This window comes from Tachyglossus aculeatus, chromosome 9, assembly GCF_015852505.1.
Source record: "Tachyglossus aculeatus isolate mTacAcu1 chromosome 9, mTacAcu1.pri, whole genome shotgun sequence".
In the NCBI taxonomy this organism is placed as follows: Eukaryota; Metazoa; Chordata; class Mammalia; order Monotremata; family Tachyglossidae; genus Tachyglossus; species Tachyglossus aculeatus.
The window spans coordinates 42,838,677-42,866,377 of NC_052074.1; the positions used below are offsets into that span (position 1 = coordinate 42,838,677).

At 46.0% G+C, this 27,701-nt stretch overlaps 1 protein-coding gene across 1 annotated transcript; it reads right to left on the reverse strand.

Annotated features, from left to right (window-relative positions):
* Positions 1-204: 204 nt before the first annotated feature.
* Positions 205-27,318, reverse strand: RND3 (Rho family GTPase 3). Its single transcript, XM_038751458.1, has 5 exons — positions 27,067-27,318; positions 25,353-25,440; positions 7,358-7,467; positions 4,622-4,756; positions 205-1,516 (listed from the first exon to the last, which is right to left on the reverse strand). Exons 1-5 carry the CDS (start codon positions 27,214-27,216, stop codon positions 1,265-1,267), a joined length of 735 nt encoding a protein of 244 aa, XP_038607386.1. The 5' UTR covers positions 27,217-27,318; the 3' UTR covers positions 205-1,264.
* Between the last annotated feature and the right edge of the window lie 383 nt (positions 27,319-27,701).

Here is a 27,701-nt window from a genome sequence, read left to right on the forward strand (position 1 = left end):
ACTGTGGTATTTGTTAAGCACTCACTATGTGCCCAGCCCTGTACTAAGCGCTGGGCTTAGATACGAGCTAATCGGGTTGGACACAGTCTCTGTCCCACATGGGGCTCACAGTCTAAATCCCCATTTTACAGATTAGAGAACTGAGGCACAGAGAAGCGAAGCGAGTTGCCTAATGTCATACAGCAGGCAGGTGGCAGAGCCAGAATTAGAATCCAGGTCCTCTGACTCCCAAGCCCGAGCTCTTTCCACTAGGCCACTCTGCTTCTCACAGTTCCGCACGAATACAACGTGGAGCCCTACTCCTTCGGACACAGTCGGCTAGCCTTTTTGACAACCAACCCGCGATCGCTCCCTCATCCTCTCAGCACCTGCTTGAGGATGCCGGGATACAATCAGTGGCCACAGTGTGATAGACTCCCATGGCCTGTCTTTTGGAACTTGCCCTCTGGCCGAGCAAGGTACGTGTGGCCCACGCCATATTTCATCAGTGAGGGCATAAACACCAAGTCGAGTTTATTACCACTTAAAAAAACCAAACAAATCCACTCACGATGACGGACAGAAATATCCGCTCTGACAGTTCAGGACAGGCGTCTATTCCATCCTCCCTTGCGCCCTTCTGCGGATCAAGGGAAACCGAAAGGTTTTCTTCATTGTTATCCGGTCCTGTTCTCTCAGGAAGGCGAGATTTCAAAGCCTGGGGTCTTTTTTCTCTAGCAACCCCCTGGGTCTTGAGATAATTTCCATTTTTGGGATGAGCCAGAAGGAAATTAGACCAAACTCTTTGGCCATGGGGCCAGCTCCCCAGTGAAGCAGGCAGGTTAATAATATCCTCATTTTCTTTTTTAAGAGGAGCTTAAAACATTTCTTAATTAAATCAAAGGAGATCTCTGAGAATAGCTTTTAAAAGAAGAAAAATAAAAAAGCCAGCACCTTTGAGGATGAGATCTTCCTTTTCAGAAGCCCCCATTTTCCCTCCGCACCTCCTTCCGGCCCTAACCGTTCCCTTGTCAAAATTTTGGCATCGTCTTCCAAGTCGTGAGTTGGAGCCCTCCAAAGTCTCCTCTTCCCCCCGGTTGGCCGACACGCCGAAGCCCCAAGGTCGGGAACCCAGAGGAGGTGAGGTGCACAGGGGGTGTCCCAGAAATATTCGTTCAGACCATCCCCCTTTCCCCTCTTTTTTTTTTTGGGGGGGGGGGGTCTCCCCACAACCACCTTCCTGCTTGCGTCCTCGGGTCCTCCCCCGTGGCGGGAGCCAGCCTGCTCACATCACGGTGCAGCTCTTCGCTTTGTCCTTCCGTAAGTCCGTGGCCACGGTCGAGAGCTCTGGCCGGCTGGGCATGTGGGAGATGCGCTTTGTGGCCCGCTGGGATTTGTTCCGCTTCACGTTTTTGTTCGTCTTGTTGACGCAAGCCAGCGTGGCCACGTGGAAAATGTCCCGGACGCTGTTTTCCGACTGCAGGGCCGAGCACTCGATGTAAGTGGCTGCGCCGATCTGCTTCGCCATGTTGGCCCCCTGAGGGAGAAGGGAGAAGGAAAGAGGACATCAGGGTGTGGTCTTGGGCATGGTCCCTTGTGCCTATTCCAGATACCCAAGTGGTGCTTAGCACAGAGTCGGCACTGAATAAATACCACCACTCACTAACCCGGCTACCATTTCTCTTGGGTGCCCGGGGACCACTCAGCTTACGATTATGAGCAGCCTGGTCTAGTGACAAGAACACAGGATGGGGAGTCTGGGGGCCTGGGTTCTAATCCTGGCTCCACCATTTGCCTCCTGTGGGACTGTGGGAAAGTGACTTAACGGTTCTATGCCTCAGTTTCCTCAACCACCAAATGGGATTAAATACTACTTCTCCCTCCCCTTTACACCGTGAGTCCCAAGTGGGACAGGGACTGCGGCTGATCTATTTATCCTGGATCTACCCCAGGGCTTAGCTCAGTGCTTAGACACCACAATTATCAGAATGACTCACCCCTACGGTCAACATGAAGGGTCACTGAGGACCGATGGTCACGTCTTAACAGCTTCTGCAAGGGGGTCTGTTATGCTTACCACGTGTCAAGCACTGTACTAAGCACCGGGGGTAGATAAAAGATAATCAGGTTGGACACAGTTCATGTCCTACATGGGGCTCACAGTCTTAATCCCCATTTCACAGACCAAGTAACAGAGGTGCAGAGAAATGAAGTGACTTCCCCAAGGTCACATACGGGACAAGTGGCAGAGTCAGAATTGGAACCCATGTCTTTCTGTCTCTCAGGCCCTTGCTCCTTCCACTAGGCAATGCTACTTCTCTTGAGAGGGGTTACTCTCTCATCTCTCAACTCTCTTGGTTGGTAAACAGCCTTAACAATTCCAGCCTGCTTTACTGCAAAGTGAGATAGATGTGTTTAGCTGAGGGCTCCAAGAGCTGAGGACTGCTGATAAAATCCATTTCTTCCCCATTCACTCACTCAGGGACTCACTGGCTGGCCTGGAAGATAACTAAGGAGACTCTAACTCTCTAAAACACGGGGTTTTATGGGAGGTTTCTACTTAATGACAATGGCCTTTTTAGCATTTTATGGCACTGTTCACCTTCAAACAGGATTCCTTCCCAGCTTTTCTGGAATTTCCTAGGCCTGGAATCCAGGGGGAAGGGGGAGGTTTGTCCAACTATATCCCAGGGCAGGAAGTGACCAACTATTTATATTTTTGGTGATGAAATGACCCTGGGCAGTGTTCCCAGAATGACCGCCTGACCCCTTCTGCGTTCAAATTGTTCTCTGTGGAATGACCTAGGTGTGGTTTGGCACCCAGTGAATGAGGACAAGATTTTTACATTTCACAGAGGGGCTAGGCAGATGTTTCTCTAGGAGGGATTTTCTGGGCCTGATTTTGAAATCCTAGGGTTAATCCAGGCTTGGGAGTCTCTTCGAAGTGAATAAATGCTTTGTCCTTGGCTATCTCTGGGTGGGCATGGAAAAACAAACAGGTCTTCAAAGAGCTTACAGGCACATTGCAGAATCATGAGTCCCCCTACGCTGTTCAGATTTTCCCAACTGCTGCACTAATCAATCATTTCTATTTTCTGACTGCCAACAGGATGCACCTTGCTGGACTAAGATCTTGGGTAAAGTAAAATAATAATGACAATAATAATAATATTTTAAAAAATAATCGTATTTGCTAAATGCTTATTAGGGGCCAAGCCCTGCACTAAGACCTGGGGTAAATATAAAATAATCAGGACTCAGTCCTTATCCCACATGGGACTCACAGCCTAAGCGGGAGGGAGACAAGGTATCGAATCCAAATTTTACAATACAGGAAACTGAGGGCCAGGGATATTAAATGACTTGCCCAAAGCAAGTAGCTGAATCGGGATTGTAGCCCACATCTTCGGATGCTCAGGCACTTTCCATTAGATAATGATGGGATTTATTAAGTGCTTATTATGGCAAAGCACTGTTCTAAGCACTTGGGGGGGGCTTACAAGGTGATCAGGTTGTCCCATGGGGGGCTCACAGTCTTAATTGCCATTTTACAGATGAGGTAACTGAGGCACAGAGAAGTTAAGTGACTTGCCCAAAGTCACACAGCTGACAATTGGCGGAGCCGGGATTTGAACCCATGATCTCTGACTCCAAAGCCCGTGCTCTTTCCACTGAGCCACGCTACTAGATGTATCAGAGCCCCCAAGAAAGGATTCCTGCCTGCCAGGAGCGGAAAAACTAATCCAGTTAACTAATCTGCTAAAGGAGAAGCAGAGTGGTTTAATGGATAGAGCACAGGCTTGGGAGTCAAAAAGACCTAGGTTCTAATCCTAGCTCTGTCACTCATCTGCTTTGGGGCCTTGGGCAAGTCACTTCACTCCTCTGTGCCTAAGTTCCCTCATCTGTAAAATGGGGATGAAGACTGTGAACCCTACGTGGGATATGGACTGTGTCCAACCTGATTCCTTTGGATTGTACTTCCCAAGCACTTAGTACAGTGCTCTGCACACAGTAAGTGCTCAATAAATATGATTGAATGAATGAAAGAATTTACCCCAGAGCTTAGAACAGTGGCACACAGTAACAAATTACCACTAAAAAAATTTCCCCAAAAACCTCTCTATGCCTCAGTTACTTCATCTCCAAAATGGAGATTAAGATCGAGAGCCCCATGTGGGACAGGGACTGTGTCCAACCTGATTATCTTGTATAACAATAATGGCATTTATAATAATGGCATTTTATTAAGCGCTTACTACATGCAAAGCACTGTTCTAAGTGCTGAGCACTGTTCTAAGCACTGAGCACTGTTCTATACCCTATGCTTAGTACAGTGTCTGTCACATAGTAAGCATTAAAACACCATAAAAAAAACCCTAACTCAATAGGGTGGGTGGAACTGGGCTGCAATGGACATTCTTTTATTCCACCAGAGAGCGAAAATGGCTCACAGCCTAACATGCCTCCGTCTTTTCATTCATTCATTCAATCGTATTTATTGAGCGCTTACTGCGTGCAGAGTACTGTACTAAGCGCTTGGGAAGTACAAGTTGGCAGCACATAGAGACGGTCCCTACCCAACAGTGGGCTCACAGTCTAGAAGTTTTCCCAACACGAACAGGAGTGCAGTCCATGTACATACCTGGTCGTACGATACGGGTGTCTGTCTGTGGTTGGACAGTTCCACTAACGTGCTCACGTCCGTGCGGAGATCTGACTTGCAGCCAACCAGCAACATTTTGGTGTTTGGACAGAACTCCTGGATCTCACCTTTCCACTGTAAAATTCATCATCAAGAGGTTAAGAACGTCCCGGTAGGGCTACCAATAAATTGCCGCTTTACCGACTCCGTTTAGGCACCGAGGAACAGCGAGGGTATTCTTAAATTGTTGTACGTGCTAAGCGCCGGGACGGATACAAGCAAACTGGGTTGGACACATGGTGCTCATGGTCTTAATCTTCATTTTACAGATCAGGGAACTGAGCCCAGAGAAGTGAAGTGGCTTGCCCAAGGTCACCTGGCAGACAAGGGGCAGGGCCGGGGTGAGAACCCAGGTCCTTTTGATTCCCAGGACCATGCTCTATTCACTAGGTCATGGTCCCTTGAACACTCTCCGCCCCTACCAAGTTCTTAGTCTTCTTAAAAGGGACTTGTTTCAAGTATGGAGGGGAAAATTACTAATTACAAACTGTTGAGTTTTATTATCTAATTTTCCCTCCCCATGACTCACTATACACCGGAGAATGGTGTTGGGTGTTGTCAGAAGCCAGTTTTGACAGTTTCTGAACTACTGAATTCCAAACAGGTCTCCCGTGAAGATAAAACTGGAGTAATTATCTTCTGACAAGTAGCTAAATCCTAAAATGCAATGAGCCAGAATCCCTGGGCTTCAGCAAGGTTCTCAGGGAGAGTTACACCAGCCGAGTAAGTTACCTAAGGACAACACAGTGGCTTGAAGGCATTTAGGCAGTTTTTGAAAATGACTCTAAAGGCTGATGTACCCACTGGGAAAATTGGATATTTAAAAATAGTCTCAGAATGGCAAACCATGAAATCCTAAAGTTCTTTTCAAACAAAGCTTGGAACTCGGCTCGGTAATCGGGAACTTGTCATAACACGGAATCACATGTCTCAGGGAGGGCTCGGAGGGTACATTTTCTGGACACTCTGTGAACATCAGGGCACGTTTCTAGGTGAAGGGAGAACTCCTGCCTGAATCTGGCAGGCATTCAAATTGTTTCTATTAGCGAGGGACCGTTGGTTGAGGTCCAAAATAATGTCAAAATCAAAGCCCTGAAGAGAAAGGTATGGAAACTAAAAGGGATTGGAAACCAAATGGATGCTACAGACACTTGGAAGGAAGAAAGCAAGAAAACCAAAATCAGGGATTTCCTTCATGGCACTGTAATCCCTAACTATGGTCAGTCACTTCATCAAGAGTATTTGAGTGCCTATCATGTGCAGAACACTGTACTAAATCACTTAGCAGAGTATAATACATCATCATCATCATCAATCATATTTATTGAGCACTTAGTGTGTGCAGAGCACTGTACTAAGCGCTTGGGAAGTACAAATTGGCAACATATAGAGACAGTCCCTACCCAACAGTGGGCTCACAGTCTACACATCATGTAGTAGTAGTAGTGGTGGACGAAGTGAAGGTTTTCCTGAGTGCCTGCTATGGACTGAACAGAAGCTTATTGTGGGAAAGGAACATATCTACCTACCATATTGTACTCGCCCAAGTACTTACTACAGTGCTCTGCACACAGTAAGCACTCAAAAAATACCGATTGATTAATAATAATATTAATGATGACGATGATAGTCTTTATTAAGAGCTGATTTAACAAGCACTGTGCTAAGCACCGAGGTAGACATAAGGCCTGGGAGGGGGCAATTTTAGTGACCTCTGCTACTTGAAAAATATTGTTTAAAACATGATGGCTCATTAAAATCACCATTATCGTCATTGGTATTTATTGAGCACTTGCTGTGTGCTGAGCACTGTACTCAGTGCTTGGGGAGTATAATACAATAGTGTTGGCAGACACATTCCCTGTCCACAGCAAGCTTACAGTCCGGAGGGGGAGACAGACATTAATATAAAATTTACAATACCTAATTTGAAGTTACGGATATTGCTGAAGATTTCTAGCTGCAATATGTGGCAGGTCTGTCTCTTGGGAACGTGGCTGAGGACAGTCCCATTTCAAAACCTCAACTTCAAATTCTAATTTGGGGTCTTTGCCTACAGGGCTAAGAATTCTCCTTTGAGTTTTATCTCGGGGCTTCAGTGGATGGAAAGCAAAGCCTCTAACTTATAAGCCTTAAGGCATTGAAATTCTTGTAGATTTTAAGTACTTTAGAGAAGCAGTGTGGGCTAGTGGATAGAGCACGGGCCTGGCAGGTAGAAGGACCTGGGTTCTAATTCCGGCTCTGCCACTTGTCTCTTGTGTGACCTTGAGCAAGTCACTTCACTTCTCTGTGCTTCAGGTACCTCATCTGTAAAATGGGGATTCAGATTGTAAGCTCAATGTGGGACAGGGACTGCCCCCAACCTGATCATCTTGTATCTACCCAAGTGCTTAGTACAGTGTCTGGCACATAGAAAGCACATCACAAATACCATAAAGAACAACCAGAAACCCCCTTGCTTAGGCTGCTGAGATGTGACCCTCAGTCCCTGGTGACCCTTTGTGTTGACCATGGGAGTAAATCATTAATTCTGTGGTATCTAAGCGCTGAGCTAAATCTTAGATAGATCCAAGATAATCAGGACCAACCTGATTAGCTTGTATCTACCCCAGTGCTTAGTACAGAACCAGGCACATAGTTAGGGTTTAACAAGTACCATAAATAAAAAATACTTGCCTTTTTTAGCACACTGTCCAGGGTCTCTGGTCTACTGATGTCAAAACAAATCAAAACGGCATCAGAATCTGGGTAGGAGAGGGGCCGAACGTTGTCATAATAAGGTGATCCTGCAGGCAAACAAAAGGATATTTTTCAGGTTAAAATAGCTTTCAAGTAGTCACACTTTTACTCCACACAGTCAGTTTTGGTAAAAATAATTGGGGCATTTGTTAAGCTTTTACTATGTGCCAAGCACTGTATTCAGCACTGGGCAGATACAAGATAATCAGTTTGGACACACTCCCTCTCCCCATGGGACTCACAGCCTAAGAGGGAGGGAGAAAGGGTATTTAATGCCCATATACAGATGAGGAAACTGAAGTACAGAGAAGTTAAGTGACTGGGTCCCACAGCAGGCAAGTGGCAGAACCAAGCTCAGAACCCATGTCCTTTGACTCCCGGGCCTGTGCTCTCTCCATGAAGCCAAACTGCTTCTCATAAGCGATGTGACTGAATCAGTTAGTTTGTGAATAAGTTAGTAATAAACAGTAAGGCAGCCCTCCTATAGCGCTTGATTTCTCCAGGTGTTTTGGTTACAATATCGCTGGGGAGTTGGAGAATTTCCTTGTTGTATATCCATTTCTACCTGATAATCTGGCCTAGCGGAAAAAGCCCAGCCCTGGGAATCAGAGGACTTGTTTTGTAATCCCTCCTCTGCCTTTTAACTGCTGTGGAACTTGGGCAAGTCACTTAAATTATCGGTGCTTCAGTCTCCGCATCATCTACCCAGAATGTGAGTCCCATGTGGGGCATTGTCTCTACCCCAACGCTTGACACAAGGAAAGCGCTTAACAAATACCACAATTATAATTATTGATAATAATAACCCTAACCAGTTTTTTTTTTATGACTTTCTGGCCTGTGAACTCTTTGAAGCCCATCCGTTTCCAGATTCCACCCTCTCTCCAATTCCTGATCCACTTTCGGCCCCCAAAATCACAAGGAAGAGCTGGTCGCATCCCCGCCGTGGGGTCACATAAAGAAGAATCAAGATAAAATTAAGACGGAAATGTTCGTGGGTGGGAATTTCCCTTCAGAGAAAATCCTCACCTCGAAAATGTCCTCTGGAAGCTGAGTGTCAGCCACAGTATGAACCGTCCGGAAAGTATTTGAGTTGGGTATGAAGGAATAAACCACAAAGTCGACTAATTTCTGTGAGTTGACTCAGCCTGGACTGGGCCCAGGGAGAAAGGCTGCTTTTTTTTTCCAGTTAGGGTGGTAAGAAGGCAGTCCACCCGGTAGAGAGGGTGATAGCTAGTCCTCTGAATGACCCAGAGAGGTCACTTCTGGAAGTGGGATGGGGCTAGAGGTTTACAGGGAGGGGATGCTTGTCCAAATGGTGACATCGCTCCTTGGGTGTCGGGAGTCTGACGTAACCAGGGGCTGACAGCTGTGAGACTCTCTCCCCAAGGATAGAGTGTTCAAAGGTCGGAGAGCTGAGAGGACGGGCACAAGGACCTTTTTACAGAGCGTTCAGAATGAGGCCTTTCACAATGGAAGAAAGAACCTGCCAAGTCAGCCACCGTGAGGGAGCCAAGGTTGAGGTTGGAAGCCATTCCCCGATGGCATTCCCAGGAATCCCTGAGAGCTTTCATTCATTCAATCATATTTACTGAGTGCTTACTGTGTGCAGAGCACCGTACTAAGCATTTGGAAGCATACAGTATAACAATAGATCCGATTCCTGCCCACAGTGAGCTTACAGCCTAGAGGGGGAGACTGACATTAATATAAATATAGATATGGACATAAATGCTGAGGGGCTGGGAATCAATCAATCAATCAATCAATCGTATTTATTGAGAGCTTACTGTGTGCAGACCACTGTACTAAGCACTTGGGAAGTACAAGTTGGCAACATATAGAGATGGTCTCTACCCAACAGTGGGCTCAGAGTCTAGAAGGGGAAGGGGAGATGAAGAAAGGGAGCAAGTCAGGCCAACGGAGAAGGGAGTGGCATAAGAGGAAAGAAGGGCTTAGTCAGGGAAGGCCTCTTGGAGGAGATGTTCCTTCAGTAAAGTAGAGGCAGGGTGTCAGAGGGGCCTGGGGAGAAAGCCCCGATTCTGCGGCACACAATCTCTTCAGTCAACCAATTAATCGATCAATGGAGGGATTTCTGTGCCCAGTATTGTTCTGAGCACTTGGGAAGCAAGGCGCATCCTCCTTACCCTCAAGGAGTTTACAGTCTTTTCCACCTTCTCTGATGCTGGGTCTTCCTCGCACTGCATAGTTTCATCAGTAGGACTTTGGTAAAGCCCTTTACCATTTGACTACCAATAACTACGAGAATCAGCTTCCCTAGTGGTTACAGCCCAGGCTTGGGAGTCAGGAGGTTCTAATCCCGGCTCTGCCACTTGTCTGCTGTGTGACCTTGGGCAAACCACTTCATTTCTCTTCATTATGCCACCTTCCCAGACTAATATTTGAGGTGAAAAAGGAGAAATTTGCTTCAGGCAAACAATCTCCAGCTTTTATTTCTCTACCTAAGCTCTTCAAGGCCAAAAAAGAGAATACTTGAGGTGAAAAAGGAAAACTTTTCTTCCCAGACTGCAGAAGCTGCGTGGTTCAGTGGAAAGAGCCTGGGCTTGGGAGTCAGAGGACTTGGGTTCTAATCCTGGCTTTGCCACTTGTCAGCTGTGTGACCTTAAGCAAGTCACTTCACCTCTCTGTGCCTCAGTTACCTCATCTGGAAAATGGGGATTAAGAATGTGAGCCCCTCATGGGACAACCTGATTACCTTGCATCTAACCCAGAGATTAGAACAATGCTTGGCACACAGTAAGCGCTTAACAAATACCATAATTATTACTATTATTTTCTGTGCCTCAGTTACCTCATCTGTAAAATGGGGATTAAGGCTTGGAGCCCCATGTAAGACAAGGACTGTGTCCAATCTGATTAACTGGTATCTATGGAGAAGCAGCATGGCTCAGTGGAAAGAGCCCGGGCTTTGGAGTCAGAAGTCATGGGTTCAAATTCCATCTCCACCACTTGTCAGCTGTGTGACTTTGGGCAAGTCACTTCACTTCTCTGGGCCTCAGTTCCCTCATCTGTAAAATGGGGGTGAAGACTGTGAGCCTCCCGTGGGACAACCTGATCACCTTGTAACCTCCCTAGTGCTTAGAACAGTGCTTTGCACATAGTAAGCCCTTAATAAATGCCATCATTATTATTATTATCTACACCAATGTTTAGACCAGTGCTTGGCATATAGTAAGAGCTTAACAAGTACCATAATCACTATTATTATTATTACTATCTACTCCAGCACTCAGAACAGTGCCTGGCACATAAGAAGCACTCATCAAATACCATTAAAAAAGAAACAAAAACAAAAAAACACACCAACTCTTCCTCTCCTATTCAGCCCCATGACCACTGACCTCCCCTGCAAACACTGCAATGGGAAGAGCTGTGAATATTCAATTATTCATATTCTCTCTCTCTCTCTCTCCCCAGCCCACCCACTGCCTCATTCCCAGTTCCCAACAGGAGGCCTGGGAATGGGTTGATCCTTGGAAGTCCATTCCTCCTCCAAAATCCCAGCTCCACTAACCTCTCGGGAAACTTTACAGGGCCTAATGAGCCAGCCCCGCCTTCCCTCTGCCTTTCCTTCAACTCCAAGGTTAGTGAGTCATCCAGGATGCAGAGGCTGTGTGCAGGCAGATTCTTCTACTCCCCTCCCCTCTCCTTGCTGAATTCCTTTCCCTGCCAGAAAGACTGTGGCTTATCTGGGCTTTTCTTCTGTTCTCCATCCTCTGACAGAGATAATCCCACTGGACTTCTTAGGGGTGTAGTGGCTAGATCTCACATTTCCACAATATTCAGCCCTGGGCTTTCTATAGCTTTTCTTTTTTTCTCCCCCCCTTTTAAAAATGAAACCAGATTTCTGGAATGTGGATTTCTTAATTTTTTTGGAGGGCGTGAGGGAGGCAGGCAGGTGTGGAAAATAGATACCCTCTACGGTTTGAGGCAAAATAAAACATATAGGATTGTCAGGCAGGTGGCAGTTTTCAGAAAGCAGGCTTATCAGGAAGTAGGGCTGAATAAGATTTTGATCTAGCACTATTGCTTCTTTGTTAATAAAAAGTGCCCCGATCAATACAAGATAGCCTGCAGACACCACTGGAAGAGTATGCCATTATATTTATTTGATGTAAACATAATTTGTATTGATCACTTAGCTCTCGGAACGGCAATTAGATCGGCAAAAAACCAACCTTCATTAGGCTTGAGGAAAACTAGGTTGAGAAAAGAGATCTTTCTTTACTTCCTTGGAGCAAGAAAGAGATTCAGATGGCATCCAAGAAAAATGGTAGAAAGACCTGACTGGGTTAACCACTAGTGACTTACTAGTTACTAACTAGTCACTTTTTGATGTTTTCCAAAAATCCTGTAGGTAACTACATGCTTTGCTCATAGTAAGCGCTTAATAAATACCATCATTACTTCACCAAGTTTAGGACTTGACTGTTGTTAAAGCAAACGTGTAAAGTCTTCCCTAGAGAACTAACACCCCTGTACAGAACTGTAAGGAGGCTTTAAACTCCAAGCCCTGGCTGGATAAATCTCGGCCCAAGAGAAAACGGAGAGGAATCCCAAGAATTTTGTTTTAAAGTGAGATGCTAGCATCTAGCAGCACAATCCTGACCAAACTGTGTAGGATCGGAAGTAGCGGCCTCCCAAAAACCAGGAAGGCATGTTAAACAATCTCTGGCCCACAGTCAGTCACTCATTCAATTGCATTTACTGAGCACTTACTGTGTGCAGAGCATTATACTAAACGCTGGGGAGAGCTCAGTGGCCCTTCAACAAACACTTGGCCCCAAAATCTTTTGAATTCACCAAAGGGCTCTCCCTTTCCTACGAATGAGGCTCTTGATGGCAAAACGTTAACTTTAATACTAATTATATTGGCTAAGCACTTACTAGGAGCAAGGCACTATGCTAAAAGACAAGATAATCAGATAGGCCTTTTGCTCACAGTCTCAGTAAGAAAGAACACCTTACTGAATCCCCATTTTGCAAGACAGAGAAGTTAACCGACTTGCCTCAGGTCACACAGCAGGTGTTGTGGGCAGGGAATGTGTCTGCTTATTGTTATTTTGTACTCTACTAAAGGGCTTAGTACAAGTGCTTGGCACACAGTGAGCACTCAGTAAACATAACTGAATGAAAAGTGGCAGAGCCGGGATGAGAACCCAGGTCCTCTGATTCCCAGGCCCATGTGACACTGTCTTAAAGTTCTTTAAACCCAAACTAACTGCTCCAGCATAGAAACTGTGGGGGACAAGGGAGAATGCCACACTGAACTAATCCAAAGTCCTCAAAAACATGAACGCGGGCACTCGAAACCAAAGCCAGATAGCTATTGTTTCTGTGCAAGAGAGGATGATTTAGTGCAATTCTACCGCGTCAACTGATTTCTCTGGGAATTTGGCAAACAGCAAACTTTTTAAAAAAAAGGCCTTTGGAAATTTCAGGTCTGCCCCTTGGTCTTAAAGAGCATTAATTACAAGTGAGAGAAAAACTTCAACCCCAGAAGAGTCACCAAGTGCCTCACCCTGAAACTGATTCTTCAAACACATACCTGTCTGTTTAAGTCATGGCTTCTCCCAGATAGAACCTACCATATATGTACATAATTAAATGTATATGCAGAGATTCATGCCAAAAAAGCCAGACTTTATGTATCGCTTTTCCTAGCCAGCTACAGGCATTAAAAATGTTGACGATCTAGAATTCTCTCGTAGCTCAGTATTTCCCAAACTGGCATTGTGTTGTCAGCCGAGTCCTGGAATAGATCTTTTCCCTTGCTATCCTCAAGGAACCGATAGTAGGAAAATGAGGAGTTGAGACCAGGCCGTCTCCAGTAGAGAAAAAGGAATTTGTGAAGGGTTTTTAATAAACTACTGAACATTTGTACTTAGCAGTCCGAAACAGCAGCTAACGTGTGACCGTGGGATCTGACCCGCTGAAGGGTATCGTTTTGCCATGCTCTGCAGTAATTTAATCTGGACGAAAGTTTTAAAATCTTAAGTATCCCGGGAATGTGAAACAAGCCAGGGCAGAACTTCAGGGCTCAGCTCAATAACCCCTTCTGTCTGTTCCATCTTTTCTCCCAGGCTGGATCTGCTTCTGAAATCCTGCCCAGCCCTGACAATAAGGAGAGAAGGAAAATTATATAATCCCCATCTGAATCTCACCCAATAAAGCTTTTTTTGTTCCATTCAGCCACAAAATCAGATTGAAGGATATTATGTACAAGATTTGGGGGCGGGGGGAGGAAGGGGGAAGCGGATTTGAAGGATTACTTAAAAAGAGGGCTGAATATTTTTTTTTTGTATATTTTCTATGGACTTTGGTGGGATTTTCAGAGTTTCTTCTTTTAATCCTTCTGCCCCAATGCCAAACTGCTACATTCACTGCTATTAGTACTATTATTGCTATGGCATTTAATAAGAGCATGTAGGTGCCAAGCTCTACGCAAAGTGCTGAGATAGATATGAGATACTCAAATCAGATTCAGTCTCTGTCCCTTGCTGGGCTGAGGATTTAGCCCAGCAGAAGCAAAATACTCATTTAAGTATCTTTAAAAGAAACAATCACCATTTATCAAGAGCTCAATCAACACAAGAGGTGAATGCTTTTCACAAGAGGTGAATGTTTCTCACCAAGAGAAACAGCATGGCTTAGTGGAAAGAGCCCGGGCTTGGGAGTCAAAAGTCATGGGTTCTAATCCCTGCTCCACCACTTGTCAGCTGTGTGACTTTGGGCAAGTCACTTAACATCTCTGTGCCTCAGCTACCTCATCTGTAAAATGGGGATTAAGACCGTGAGACCCTTGTGGGACGATCTGATAGAGAAGCAGCGTGGCTCAGTGGAAAGAGCGCGGGCTTTGGAGTCAGAGGTCATGGATTCAAATCCCACCTCTGCCAATTGTCAGCTGTGCGACCGTGGGCAAGTCACTTAACTTCTCTGGGCCTCAGTTACCTCAACTGTAAAATGGGGATGAAGACTGTGAGCCCCCTGTGGGACAACCTGATCACCTTGTAACCTCCCCAGCACTTAGAACAGTGCTTTGCACATAGTAAGTGCTTAATAAATGCCATTATTATTATTACCCCAGCACTTAGAACAGTGCTTGGCACAAAGTAAGTGCTTAACAAATACCATCATTATTATTATTATGCTTCCAAGTAACGTACGACACTTCAGAAACCTCTTTGGCACTGTTCAAAATCCCCTTCTCATATGGGAGACTGCTCTCCCCCTCTTCAAAGCCCTTCTGAAGTCACACCTCTTCCAGGAAGCCTTCCCTGATTAATCTCTCATCTCCCCACCCTACCTCTACCCCCAACTGTGACTTGATCACTTCCACACCACCTATTTGGGCACTCAACCCCTGTCCTTCCACTCCCCCTCACCCCAAACAATTGACGTACATACCTTTCAACTCTCTTGCTGTAATTTATTGAAGTGTCTGTTTCTCCCCCTAGACCGTAAGCTCCTTGAGGAATCTGGTCTACTGACTCTATTTTGCTCTCCTAAACTCTTAGTACAGTGCTTTGCACAGAGTGACTGCTCAATGCTGTTGATCGATTGATTCAGATGCCAAGACCGGCCTCTCTTCAGACTCGGGAAGAAGGGGCCAATCATGAGCTGGAGGTGGTTGAGGGATCCATTATGGATTGGTTAAGAGAATTCAGCATACATGTATGTACAGCATACATATACCTGTATATATGTTTGTACATATTTATTACTCTATTTATTTATTTATTTATTTTACTTGTACATATCTATTCTATTTATTTTATTTTGTTAGTATGTTTGGTTTTGTTCTCTGTCTCCCCCTTTTAGACTGTGAGCCCACTGTTGGGTAGGGACTGTCTCTATATGTTGCCAACTTGTACTTCCCAAGCGCTTAGTACAGTGCTTTGCACACAGTAAGTGCTCAATAAATATGATTGATTGATTGATTGATTCAGCAGAGGCCACTTACGCATCTACGAGGAGCTAATCCCAGCTCTGTCACACGCCCGCTGCGTGACCTTGGGCAAGTCACTTCACTTTTCTGGGCCTCAGTTACCCCAGCTGTAAAATGGGGATTAAACCCTACTCCCTCCTATTAAAACTGTGAGCTCCATGTGGGACAGGACTCAATCTGATTAACTTGTATCTACCCCAGTACTTAGAACAGTGCTTGGTGCATAGTAAGGGTTTAGCAAGTACCATAATCACCGTCATCATCATCATCTCTAGACTGTGAACTCATTGTGGACAGGGAATATGTTTTTTATTGTTGTACTGTACTCTCCCAGGAATTTAGTACAGTACTCTGCACATAGTAAGCACTCAATAAATATGACTGACTGACTGGATGAATGAATCATCATCATAATGGTCCCTGGAGCCACAGCTGTCCACCAGCCAACTGGATTAATGGGACAAAATCTGAAGAAATCAAGAGGCATAAACCTGGGCAGGCAGTGGGTCTCCTTCTAGTGGATTTTGTTCCCCCCAAATGAGCCACAATCATAATAATAATTGTGGTGTTTGATTAAGTGTTTAATACAGGTCAGGCACTGTACTAAGCACTGGGTGATTACAAGCAAATCGGGTTGGACACCGTCCCTGTCCCCCATGGGACTCACAGTCTTAATCTCCCTTGTTTCAGACAAGGGAACTGAGGCACAGAGAAGTTTAGTGACTTGCCCAAAGCCACACAGCAAGAAAGTGGTGGAGCTGGGATTAGAACCCAGGTCTTTCTGATTCCCAGGCTCAGGCTCTTTCCACTGGCGCACACTGTTTCTCAAGGATCCCCTTGGAAGGGAGGACTAAACGCAAAGCCAGAGAATTCCAGTTCTGGTGTCAGGTGCAGACCTGGTAAGACCACTCAAATCAGTTGGCAAGGGAAAGTTGGAGCAAAGCGTTGGCTTCTGGGAAAATTCCAAGCCGGATCTGGGAAGAACGCAAGTTGGGAAACCCAGACTTGTTGGTGGGCTAGAGGCCCCTCGAGAAACAGATATTTGTCTTGTTCCTCTTCGCATCCGCCTAAGTGGAGCTTGCCAACCGGAATCCAATTTTAAGTTAGAGCTAAAACACCTGAAGTCACCTCTATGACACATCCATGACTTGGTATCATTTGCGTCTTTAACTTCATCCTGGAATTTAAAATGGCAGGATAAAACCTTTCACTTGCCCCTACACGCTTTTGCTTTTTGTTTTACTTTCTCATAGGTAGGAAATCACCTTTCAGGGAGGGTGAAGGAAGTTTTATTTATTAGCAGCTAACCTCATGAGCCAATGCTATTCTGGTTCATGCACCATTTCCAACTGTGCCACTGGGTTATTTTGCTGTAAATACTCAAATGCTGGTCTCCCTCATTAGAGTGGAAGGTCCTTGTAGGCGGGGGAAATGACAGTTTGCTGCATATCACACAGTGGGCGCTCAACAAATACCATCACTACTGCTACTACTATGGCTATTGCCATGGACACCACCCTGAAGACAAATATTCCTGACTGGTCTCCTCCCATCTATTCCGGACTTTCCTGCTTGGAACCCATTAAACCAGGTGGAGATTTAAGGCCACAGAGCAACTCCTGATTGTCATCTGAACCTTTATCAATATCATGATTGTCATAGTATTTGTCAAGTGCTTACTACGTACTGAGCATTGGAGCAGAAATACCATAATAATGATACAAGATAATCTGGTCAGGCCCAGGCACTGTCGCAAATGGGACTCGAGAAATATGGCAATCGTAACAGGTCTTTCTTGTCCACTTGGGTCCAAGAAACCAGGCTAATTAGTTTGACAGACTATCTTCTTCTAAAGATACTACAACAGGGAAGGATGAAGTTTAACAGCTCTTCAGTCCAATGCAGAAATCCTCAAGCAGGATTCAGGTTTAACAGAGGTTTTCATCAATCATTAACGGCATTCATTAAGCACTTACTGTGTGCACAGCACTGAACTAAACACTTGGGAAAATATAATACCATACAGTTGATAGACTCGATCCCCGCCCACAAAGAGTTTACAGTCTAGAGAGCGAAACAGATATTAAAATAAATTAGAGAGCGGGGAATTGGGAAAGTCTGAGGATTTGGACATATGGGCTAAATCCTTTAATAGAGAGCTTCATTTCTTCCCAGATGCTGCCTGCATTATATGGAATTCATGCCCAAATGAGAGTAAGACTAATTTGTTCTGAAGACTTTCTGGATTTAATCAGATGCTAAACCCTGATCCTGCTGCATTGCGGTCACCTCAGAGAAATAGTTCAATAAAGCGTACGTCAGAAGATACCAACTTCAGTTTTTGAATTCTTGAAGTATAAAGGGCAGAAAGAAGGAAGAGTGTCATTGTGGAGAAACCACAAAAATTTAGAGAAGAATGCTTCCATCAAAGAAAAGCCTGCAAGCGAATACAAGGCTTTAATGTAAGAAGCTTTAAATCCGCTAATCCCAGTTTTTTTTTTAAATGGAATTTGTTAAGTGATTACTTTGTGCCAAGCACTGTACTAAGTGCTGCTACACACACAAGCTAATCAGGTTGGACAGAGTCCCTGTCCTAATATGGAGCTCATAGTCTTAATCCCCATTTTCAGGGTCCTTCTGACTTCCTACACTTCCTACTAGGCCATGCTGCTTCTCTAGTTTTATAATTGTTGAAGTATACAGGACAGAAAGAAAGAAGGCTGGGTGTCATTGTGGAGAAACCACAAAAATTTAGAGAAGAATGCTTCCAAAGAACGGAAAGCCTGCAAGTGAACTCAAAGCTTTAATGTAAGAAGTTTTAAATCAGCTAGTCTGAGTTTCTGTTCTTTTTATTTAAAAAAATTGGTGCTCCTCTTTAGAACTTCAGCATGGATTGCTAAACTCTGGATTAAAGGAAGAAGGTGTCATTGGATAGTTGAGACTTTCCAGAAGGTATTATTGCGGAGACTGGTTAATTGTTTAATAGGACATAACTTTGAGAGTCTGCTTTAACAAAAATGAGGGGGTATTTAACATTGACATGAAGCTCTTCTACGAATAATCCCTCGAAATAATGAATGCTATAACCAAACGGCATTTCCTGGAAAGGAAACATCAGATAGTACTTCAGGGAATAAATGTGATTTCATCAAGACATGATAATATCTTCGCCTCAGCAACTGTTTTAACTACTGTTTGACTGGAAGCCCCTTGTGGGACAGAAACTCCGATTCAGTAACCCACACTTTCCCACTGCATTTAGGATTGAGGCCCTTCTCATTGAGAGTGTGGAACAAATGCTATTGATTCCTGATTGATGTTCCTTTTCTGAACTCTCTCAAAGCCCTAGTGGGTTTGAAAGGTGAAAAAAATCCACGGATGCACTTTCAAGGGGGAATGGATATACTCATTGTGGAGACATTCATAATGGCAACTGGCAACTTGTATCATCCAAAATCCAGTTGCCACTGGGAGAAGAAACAATTGTAGATTGAGTGTGCAGGATCACCAGTGTGCATGATCTTATGTTCTTATGGTCCAATCTGACTCCCAGGATTGGTGAAAACATTAGCCCATCTTTCCTCAGCACTTCAAAGTACTACTATTCTCAACCTAAGAGATTAGCATAATACACTTCTAATCATTGGACTTTGCTCTCCTCTCAGATACCGATCCATCAGTAATATATCTTGACCTCACGGAAAGAGCATAAGCCTGGGTGTCAGGACACTTGGGTTTTAATCCTGGCTCTGCAGGTTGCCTGCTGAGTGTCCTTGGGCGAAACACTTCACTCCTCAATCAATAAATGGTATTTATTGAGCACTATCTGGGTATGGGACACTGTATTAAGCACTTGGGAGACACAATCCCTGTCCTCAAAGCGTTTGTTATGCCTCACTTTTCCCCTTCTGTAAACTGGGGCTTAGAGCCTGGCTCTCCCTCCATCTTGGAGTGGGGGAGCCAGATTACCTTGTAATTGATGAACTTGCATCTACTTCAGTAAGCCTATAATAAATACTAATAGTATAATAATTGAGTACCCACTGCATCCAGGACACTGTCAAGAGTACGATCGAATTAGTAGCACTGATTTCTGCTCTCAAGAAGTATAACAATAATGGTATTCGTTAAGCACTTACTACGTGCCAACAGCTGTACTGAGCACTGGGGTAGATATTTTTCCAGTTCCTGACCCATCACAGTTCTAAGGGAGAGTGAGAAGAGACTGAGTTTTTGATCTAGCACTAAAATAGAGACAGGAGGAAAGAGAAAGTGAGTGTACATAGGTAAAATAGCACAGGTAAAATAGGCACAGAATGTTATAAATGTGTATATGATGCAGAAAGTGCTGAGATAGTAGCTGGGACCAAATCTTCTAGTTTGGAAAGGAAATTCTTGTTTTCTTAACTTAAGACCTGTCCTGTCCACCCAAAAGCTAGCTTCTCAGTCAGTAAACCATACTGGAGTTTCCTATGCTTTCTTTTTTTCCTTTCCTGGTTTCACTATGATAGAGGTAAATTCCAAACAGGCTAAGACAAAACTGCAGGCTCTTTTTAATGAGAGATTAAGATTTCCTTGGAAGTTAAATATGCATGAGCCGAGTGTTGGATCAACTGAAAATAATAATAATAATGATGATGGCACTTATTAAGCGCTTACTATGTGCAAAGCACTGTTCTAAGCACTGGGGAGGTTACAAGGAGATCACGTGGGGCTCACAGTCTTAATCCCCATTTTACAGATGAGGTAACCGAGGCACAGAGAAGTGAAGTGACTTGCCCAAAGTCACACAGCTGACAAGTGGCAGAGCTGGGATTTGAACCCATGACCTCTGACTCCAAAGCCTGTGCTCCTTCCGCTGAGCCACGCTGCTCAGGTGACTTTGGGACAGGCATCCTAAGTGCTAAACTTTAATGAGAGGCAATGTTGATAAAAATTGCCAATTTAAGATTGTTTCTTTGGACAACGATGATTCAGAAATCATCCCCACAGACTTCTGGGTTCCAAACAGGGCATAAACCATCAATTGGGGTCTGTGTAGGGGTCGGTGGGGGAGGTTGATTCGAAATCTGGGCCACCAAATTACTGTTCTCCTAGCAAATAAGCCGAAAAAGAACTCCTAGCCGGACTTTTAATTTCCCTGCTGCCCCTTTACACCAGATTGACTGTGACCTAGCATAGCACGGGGAGCAGATGGGGAGCTTTAAATTAAAGATTTACATGAGGGAACGAGCAGACGGGTTGTTTAATTCGCCCCTTTGGAGGAAATGGGCTCTTTCTCTCCTCTCCACCCCTGACTTGGTGGTTAAAGAAGGGTCTTTCTGTTCGTGGACCAAAGGTCCACAACTGCTCTGCTTCTGGGAGGCAGGTTTCCCCTGAGAGGAGGGTGGGGAGGAGAGGAGGAAGATATCTTACAGCTGCTCAATGGAACTGCTCTGCTAGACATTTTGTGGGAAGGAAGAGAGAGAGAGAGGGGAGAGAAGGATCGGATTTTGTTCCATGTTTATTTATCATGTTTTAACTTTTCCACTATCTCGTTTCTCCCCAGCCTTTTTTTTTCCTTCTCTTTTCACATCCCCAACCCCGCATCTCTCTAGGCCTCTGCCCCTCCCTCTTCTCATCCTTTCCCTCTGACAGGGCAGGAAGGGAGTTGTAAGGAGAGAGGAGCCAAGCAGTATTGCCTAACGGATAGAACATGGGCTGGTCCTCAGAAGGACCTGAGCTCCAGTCCCAGCTCTGCCACTTGTTCTGCTGTGTGACTATGCAAATCACATTACTTCTGTAGGCCTCAGTTACCTCATCTGTAAAATGGAGACTGAAAGTGTGAGCCCCATGTGGGACAGGGGCGGTGTCCAACTAATTTGCTTGTATCCACCCCAGTGCTTACTACAGTGCCTGGCACACAAGTCCTTAACAGTACCACAATTATTATTATTATTGGGTGCCTAGGGCTTGCTCTGTAGTTTCCTCCATTCCCAATATCCCTCACTTAGGTGCACTTCCCTTCCCCTCTACAGTGCCCGAGTCATCGTCATCATCAATCATATTTATTGAGCGCTTACAATGTGCAGAGCACTGTACTAAGCGCTTGGGAAGTACAAATTGGTCCAAGCAAAGTCCTCTGATCTGGGGCAGCCAGACAAACCGCCATAAAACACCTCCAGCCTGAGATCTCTTCAAGCGTGTCCCTTTTCTATCCTGTCATTAAAAGCTCATTTGTCACCAGCACTAAAACAAAACAAAAAAACACAGCCCCCTCTCCCCCTCAAAAAAAATATTAAACACTCAGGCACAACCCATAATCCAGCTGAGAGCACTGTGACAACCATCTTGGTAACTGTTGCTTACCAAGTCTTACCAAGCTACATGCCTTAGCTTCCCTCCCCCAGACGAGTTGTAAGCCCCACTAATAATTGTGGTTATTTGTTAAACTCTTGCTATGTGTCCAGGGCTGTACTCAGCAGTAATCAGATTGGACACAGTCCCTGTCCCACGTGAGGCTCACGGTCTAAAAGAAAAGGAGGTCAGGTATTTAATACCCATTCAACAGATGAGGAAACCGAGGCTCAGAGAAGTTAAGTGACTTGCCCAAAATCACAGCGGGCAAGTAGCAGAGCTGCAATTAGAACTTAGACCCCAAGCCTGTGCTCTCACCATTAAAATAGAGTATGGCTATTTCCCTTTCCTGGTTTCACTATGATAGAGGTAAATTCCAAACAGGCTAAAACAAAACTGCAGGCTCTTTTTAATGAGAGATTAAGATTTCCTTGGAAGTTAAATATGCATGAGCCGAGTGTTGGATCAACTGAAAATAATAATAATAATGTCACTTATTAAGCGCTTACTATGTGCAAAGCACTGTTCTAAGCACTAGGGAGGTTACAAGGTGATCAGGTTGATCAAGGTGATCAATTGATTTATTTCCTGGGCACCTATTAAGAGCGAAGGATTGTACCGAACACTGTTGCATCACCTAGGAGTCAGGTGTCATGGAACTTGAATTCCCAGTTTCTACAATTTAAATGCAAAAATAAGGTGCCCTCCCTTCTCACTGTTAAGATTTTTTTGCTAGCCTTGTGTCCCTCAAGGTCTATGAGGGTATCCCCACATGGCTTGAGAATAAAGCAAACTAAAGGTGGCTAAGGATGTCTTGAGTTTGCCCAGCCCCTTCATTATTCCGAAGCGTGTGACTTCTCATTTTGTCCTCACAATAGCCCTGTAAAATTGGGACAACGCCGAGTCGGAAGGACCTGGGTTCTAGTCCTGCCTGCACATCTCATCTGCTGCGTGACCTTGGGCAAGTCACTTCACTTCCTGGGTCTTCTCTGGGGATTAAGAGCGTGAGCCCCATGTGGGATGGGACCAACTTGTACTTCCCAAGCGCTTAGTACAGTGCTCTGCACACAGTAAGCGCTTAATAAATACAATTGATTGAATGAATGAATGAATGAATGACTGTGTCCAACTTGATTACCTAGTAATAATTACGGTATGTTGCCAACTTGGACTTTCCAAGCACTTAGTACAGTGCTCTGCACACAGTAAGTGCTCAATAAATATGATTGAATGAATGAATGGTATTTGTTAAGTGCTTACTATGTGCCAGGCACTGTACTGGATACAAGTAAACCAGGCTGGACACGATCCCCGTCCCATGTGGGGCTCACAACCTCAAACCCCATTTTCCAGATGAGGGAACTGAGGCCCCGAGAAGTGAAGTGACTTTATAATAATAATAATAATGATGGTGTTTGTTAAGTGCTGACTATGTGCCAAGCACTGTTCTAAGCCCTGGTGAGGCTACAAGGTGATTAGGTTGTCCCACGGGGGGCTCACGGTCTTAATCCCCATTTTACAGATGAGGTCACTGAGGCCCAGAGAAGTTAAGTGACTTGCCGAAGGTCACACAGCAGACATGCGGCAGAGCCGGAATTAGAACCCATGACCTTCTGATTCCCAGGCCAGTGCTTTAGCAACTATGCCGTGCTGTTTCCCTAGTATCTACCCCAAGCACTTAGTACAGTGCTCTGCACACAGTAAGTTCTCAATAAATATGATTGAATGAATGAATGAATGAATGGTACTTGTTAAGCTCTTACTATGTGCCAGGCACTGTACTGGATACAAGTAAACCAGGTTGGATACAATCCCTGTCCCATGTGGGGCTCACAGCCTCAAACCCCATTTACCAGATGAGGGAACTGAGGCCTCGAGAAGTGAAGTGACTTTATAATAATAATAATAATGATGGTGTTTGTTAAGTGCTTACTATGTGCCAAGCACTGTTCTAAGCCCTGGTGAGGTTACAAGGTGATCAGGTTGTCCCACAGGGGGCTCACGGTCTTAATCCCCATTTTACAGATGAGGTCACTGAGGCCCAGAGAAGGTAAGTGACTTGCCAAAGGTCACACAGCAGACATGCGGCAGAGCCGGAATTAGAACCCATGACCTTCTGATTCCCAGGCCAGTGCTTTAGCAACTATGCTGTGCTGTTTCCCTAGTATCTACCCCAGTGTTTAGAACAGTGCTTGGCACATAGTAATAGTTAACAAGTATCATAATTAGTAGTAGTAGTAGCAGCACTTAGTACAGTGCTCTGCACACAGTAAGCGCTCAATAAATACGATTGATGATGATGATGATAGTAGTAGCCCCAGTTTCCAGATGAGGAAACTGAAGCACGGTGGGGAGGTAAGGGAGGGGAACGCTGAAGGGCCAGCCAGCCAGCCAGCAGGAAGCAACAGGGCTCAGGTGCTTGGGCCTAACACAAAGGGCAGACGACGGTTTCCCCACCCCAGTGTCCAGACGGGACGGGACCGGGCGGCTCAACAGGTAGGTCAAGTCCGTGAGCGGCTGGGAAATGCGTCCAGCTCGGCCTGGCTCCTCCTCTTGGCCCGTCCCCCGGAGGTCCGCACCGGGCCCGCTCCCCGGATTCTCGGCGGCCTTGGCGTTGACTCCTCCCCAGCACATGGCAGGGGCCGGTAGCCCAGCTGCTCCTCCAGCGGGCCCAGCCCGGTGGAGGCGGGGGACCCAGACGCCAGCTCCTGCAGGCCGGCCCCCAGCTCGCCCCACCTCTCTCCGGGGGCTCCCAAGCGCTTGGCACGGTGCGCTGTGCGCGACAATGGCTCCACGAGTGCCACTGACTGATTGATTGGCACTGAGCCCGTCCACCAGCTCGGGCCCAGCGGGGGCCGGGCTCGCCCGCCCTGCCCAGGCCTGGCCCCCCGGATCTCCCCCGCGCCCCCAGAGCTGCAAACAAACAGTCCCGCCCCACTGGGGCACATAATAATAATTGTGGTATTTGTTAAACGCTTCCTATGTGCCGGCGGCTGCTGTGATAAGCACCGGTGTGGCTCCAACCAAATCAGGATGGGCACAGTCCCTGGCCCATAAGGAGCTCACGGTCTCCAACCCCATTTTCCAGATGAGGGACCTGAGTCCCAGAGAACTGAAGTGACTTGCCTAAGGTCACACAGCAGAGCAGTGGCCGAGGCAGGATTAGAACCCAGGACCTTCTGACTCCCATTCAATTGTATTTATTGAGTGCTTACTGTGTGCACAGCACTGTACTAAGCCCGCGCTCTAGCCCAGCCGGAGGAAGGGGTCCCTTTCCTCCTTTCCTCCCCCGGCCCTGACCACCCTCCTCGAGGTCCACGGCAGCCACATGATCATTTCACTCCATGGCTGCAGCTGAACCAAAGGCCGACCCCCCACACACCTCCAACCCAAATAGGGGGACCCACTCCCCCCCCCGAAAAAACCCATCCATGGGTCATCTCCAGGGTATGACAATGCTGGCCGAGGAGCAGTGTAGCTCAGTCCCAAATAATGATAGTAATAATAATAATAATAATAACAACAACAACAACGATGATGATATGCAACCCTCCTCCCTCCCTGGGTTCCCCCTTTTCCTCCCAACGGACACCCGTGACCCCCCTCCCCAAGGACCCTCGCTCTTACCCGAGGTGTCCCACAAGCTGAGCTCTATCCTCTGCGTATCAATCTCAAAACTGGCCGTATAATTCTCAAACACGGTGGGCACGTAGTTCTGGACGGACGGACGAGCGAAACACCAAAAAGAAAAGAGAGAGAGAGAAAAATCCAAAGGAAGGAAAAAAAAAAAAAAACAAGACAGGATTATCTTAAAAGGCCCGGCACTTCCAAAGCACCTCGAACAGCATGAAACACACCCCTGATTTGGGATCTGTCGCTTCTAAATCCCAGATCTAATAATAGTAATAATACTATAGAGGTATTTGTTAAGCACTTACAAGGTGCCAGGCACTGTACTAAGCGCTGGGATGGATCTACTCCCCAAACCTCCCAATTTCTCATCCACCAGAGCCCCCCACCATCCCTCCTAGCCTTCAAATCCTGATCTCCCACCCGGAACCCCCCCCCCAAAATTCCCGGCCTCTACACCCCTCTCTCCAATTCTCCTACAGGAAGGCTCAAGTTGGACCACTCATTCATTCAATCGCATTTATTGAGCGCTTACTGTGTGCAGAGCACTGTACTAAGCGCTTGGGAAGAACAAGTTGGCAACATATAGAGACGATTCCTACCCAACAACGGGCTCACAGTCCAGAATCAAATTGCGCAGCCAAACCTCCATTCATTCATTCATTAGAATTTATTGAGCGTTTACCGTGTACAAAGCACTATACTAAGCGCTTGGGAAGTCCAAGTTGGCAACATATAGAGACGGTCCCTCCCCAACAACGGGCTCACAGTCCAGAATCAAATTGCGCAGCCAAACCTCCATTCATTCATTCAATCGCATTTATTGAGCGCTTACTAATAATGGCATTTATTAAGTGCTTACTATGTGCAAAGCAATGTTCTAAGCGCTTACTGTGTGCAGAGCACTGTACTAAGCGCTTGGGAAGTCCAAGTCGGCAACATATAAAGACGGTCCCTACCCAACAACGGGCTCACAGTCCAGAATCAAATTGCGCAGCCAAACCTCTATTCATTCAGTCGCATTTATTGAGCGCTTACTGTGTGCAGAGCACTGTACTAAGCGCTTGGGAAGTCCAAGTTGGCAACATATAGACGGTCCCTACCCAACAACGGGCTCACAGTCCAGAATCAAATTGTGCACCAAACCTCCATTCATTCATTCAATCGCATTTATTGAGCGCTTACTAATAATGGCATTTATTACTATGTGCAAAGCACTGTTCTAAGCGCTTACTGTGTGCAGAGCACTGTACTAAGCGCTTGGGAAGTCCAAGTTGGCGACATATAGAGACGGTCCCAACAACGGGTTCACAGTCTAGAATCAAATTGTGCCCCAAACCTCCATTCATTAATTCATTCAATCGCGTTTATTGAGCGCTTACTGTGTGCAGAGCACTGTACTAAGCGCTTGGGAAGTACAAGTTGGCAACATATAGAGACAACAACGGGCTCACACAGACACACACACACGCGAGGTAAGGGTGGGGGGAAGAAAGGGAAATCAATCAATCAATCAATCGTATTTACTGAGCGCTTACTGTGTGCAGAGCACTGTACTAAGCGCTTGGGAAGTACAAGTTGGCAACATATGGAGACGGTCCCTACCCAACAGTGGGCTCACAGCCGTCCCTATTGGAATAATTAAAAGAAAAATCCGAAATCCCAGCCTGGAGACCCTCCCACACCCGGGGGATGGGAAGGAGAGACGCACCTCGGGAAAGCAATCCTTGGCGAATACATGCAGCAGGGCGGTTTTCCCACACTGGCTCTCGCCCACCACCACTATTTTGCACTTCACGTTCTGATTAGGATCCATGATCGATTTGCCGGAGAGTTTCTGGCTGGCTCTTCTCTCCTTCATTGATCTTGCCGGCTTGGCTCTCGGAACAGAGATCTTCTTTGGGGGGTGGGGGGATAAAAAATAAAATAAAATAAAAAATGTAAAGAAAAAGAAAAATGGTAACGAGAAGCGTCTCTGGGTGGGGAAGAAAGAGGGGGAGGGGGAGAGGGAGGGGGAGGGATCCCCTAAAATTGGTGGCAGGGGGGCTGCGGTTATTCCGCGCGTGGAAGTTTTATTCTAGGAAGTAACGGGCCACAGCGCCCTAGTCCAATCGGGAGCAGAATGCTTTGTTTCACGCTCCCTCCCGCCTTTTATATAAAGCAGCCGACCAATCGCGAGGCTCCTCGGGGAGACTAAGCCACGCCCCTTTTCCTTATATGGTGTCTTGCCACGCCCCCCGTCCCGTTCCCCCCCCCCCCCCCCCCGCGCGCCCGAAAAGCGCCGGCAGGTCTCCCTCTAGGGGAAGCTGCCGGAACCGCAAGCCCCCCAGACAGCCCGGTGGGGGC

What these genes read in the sequence shown, in the direction of transcription:
- RND3 (XM_038751458.1), bottom strand. Translation starts at nt 27,216, where the DNA reads ATGAAGGAGAGAAGAGCCAGCCAGAAACTCTCCGGCAAATCGATCATG. An exon ending in CAGCTTGTGGGACACCTCGG is followed by an intron (nt 7,468 to 25,352) that starts GTAAGAGCGAGG and finishes GTTTGCCTGCAG; the next exon opens with GATCACCTTATTATGACAAC. An exon ending in TGGACAGTGTGCTAAAAAAG is followed by an intron (nt 4,757 to 7,357) that starts GCAAGTATTTTT and finishes TGAATTTTACAG; the next exon opens with TGGAAAGGTGAGATCCAGGA.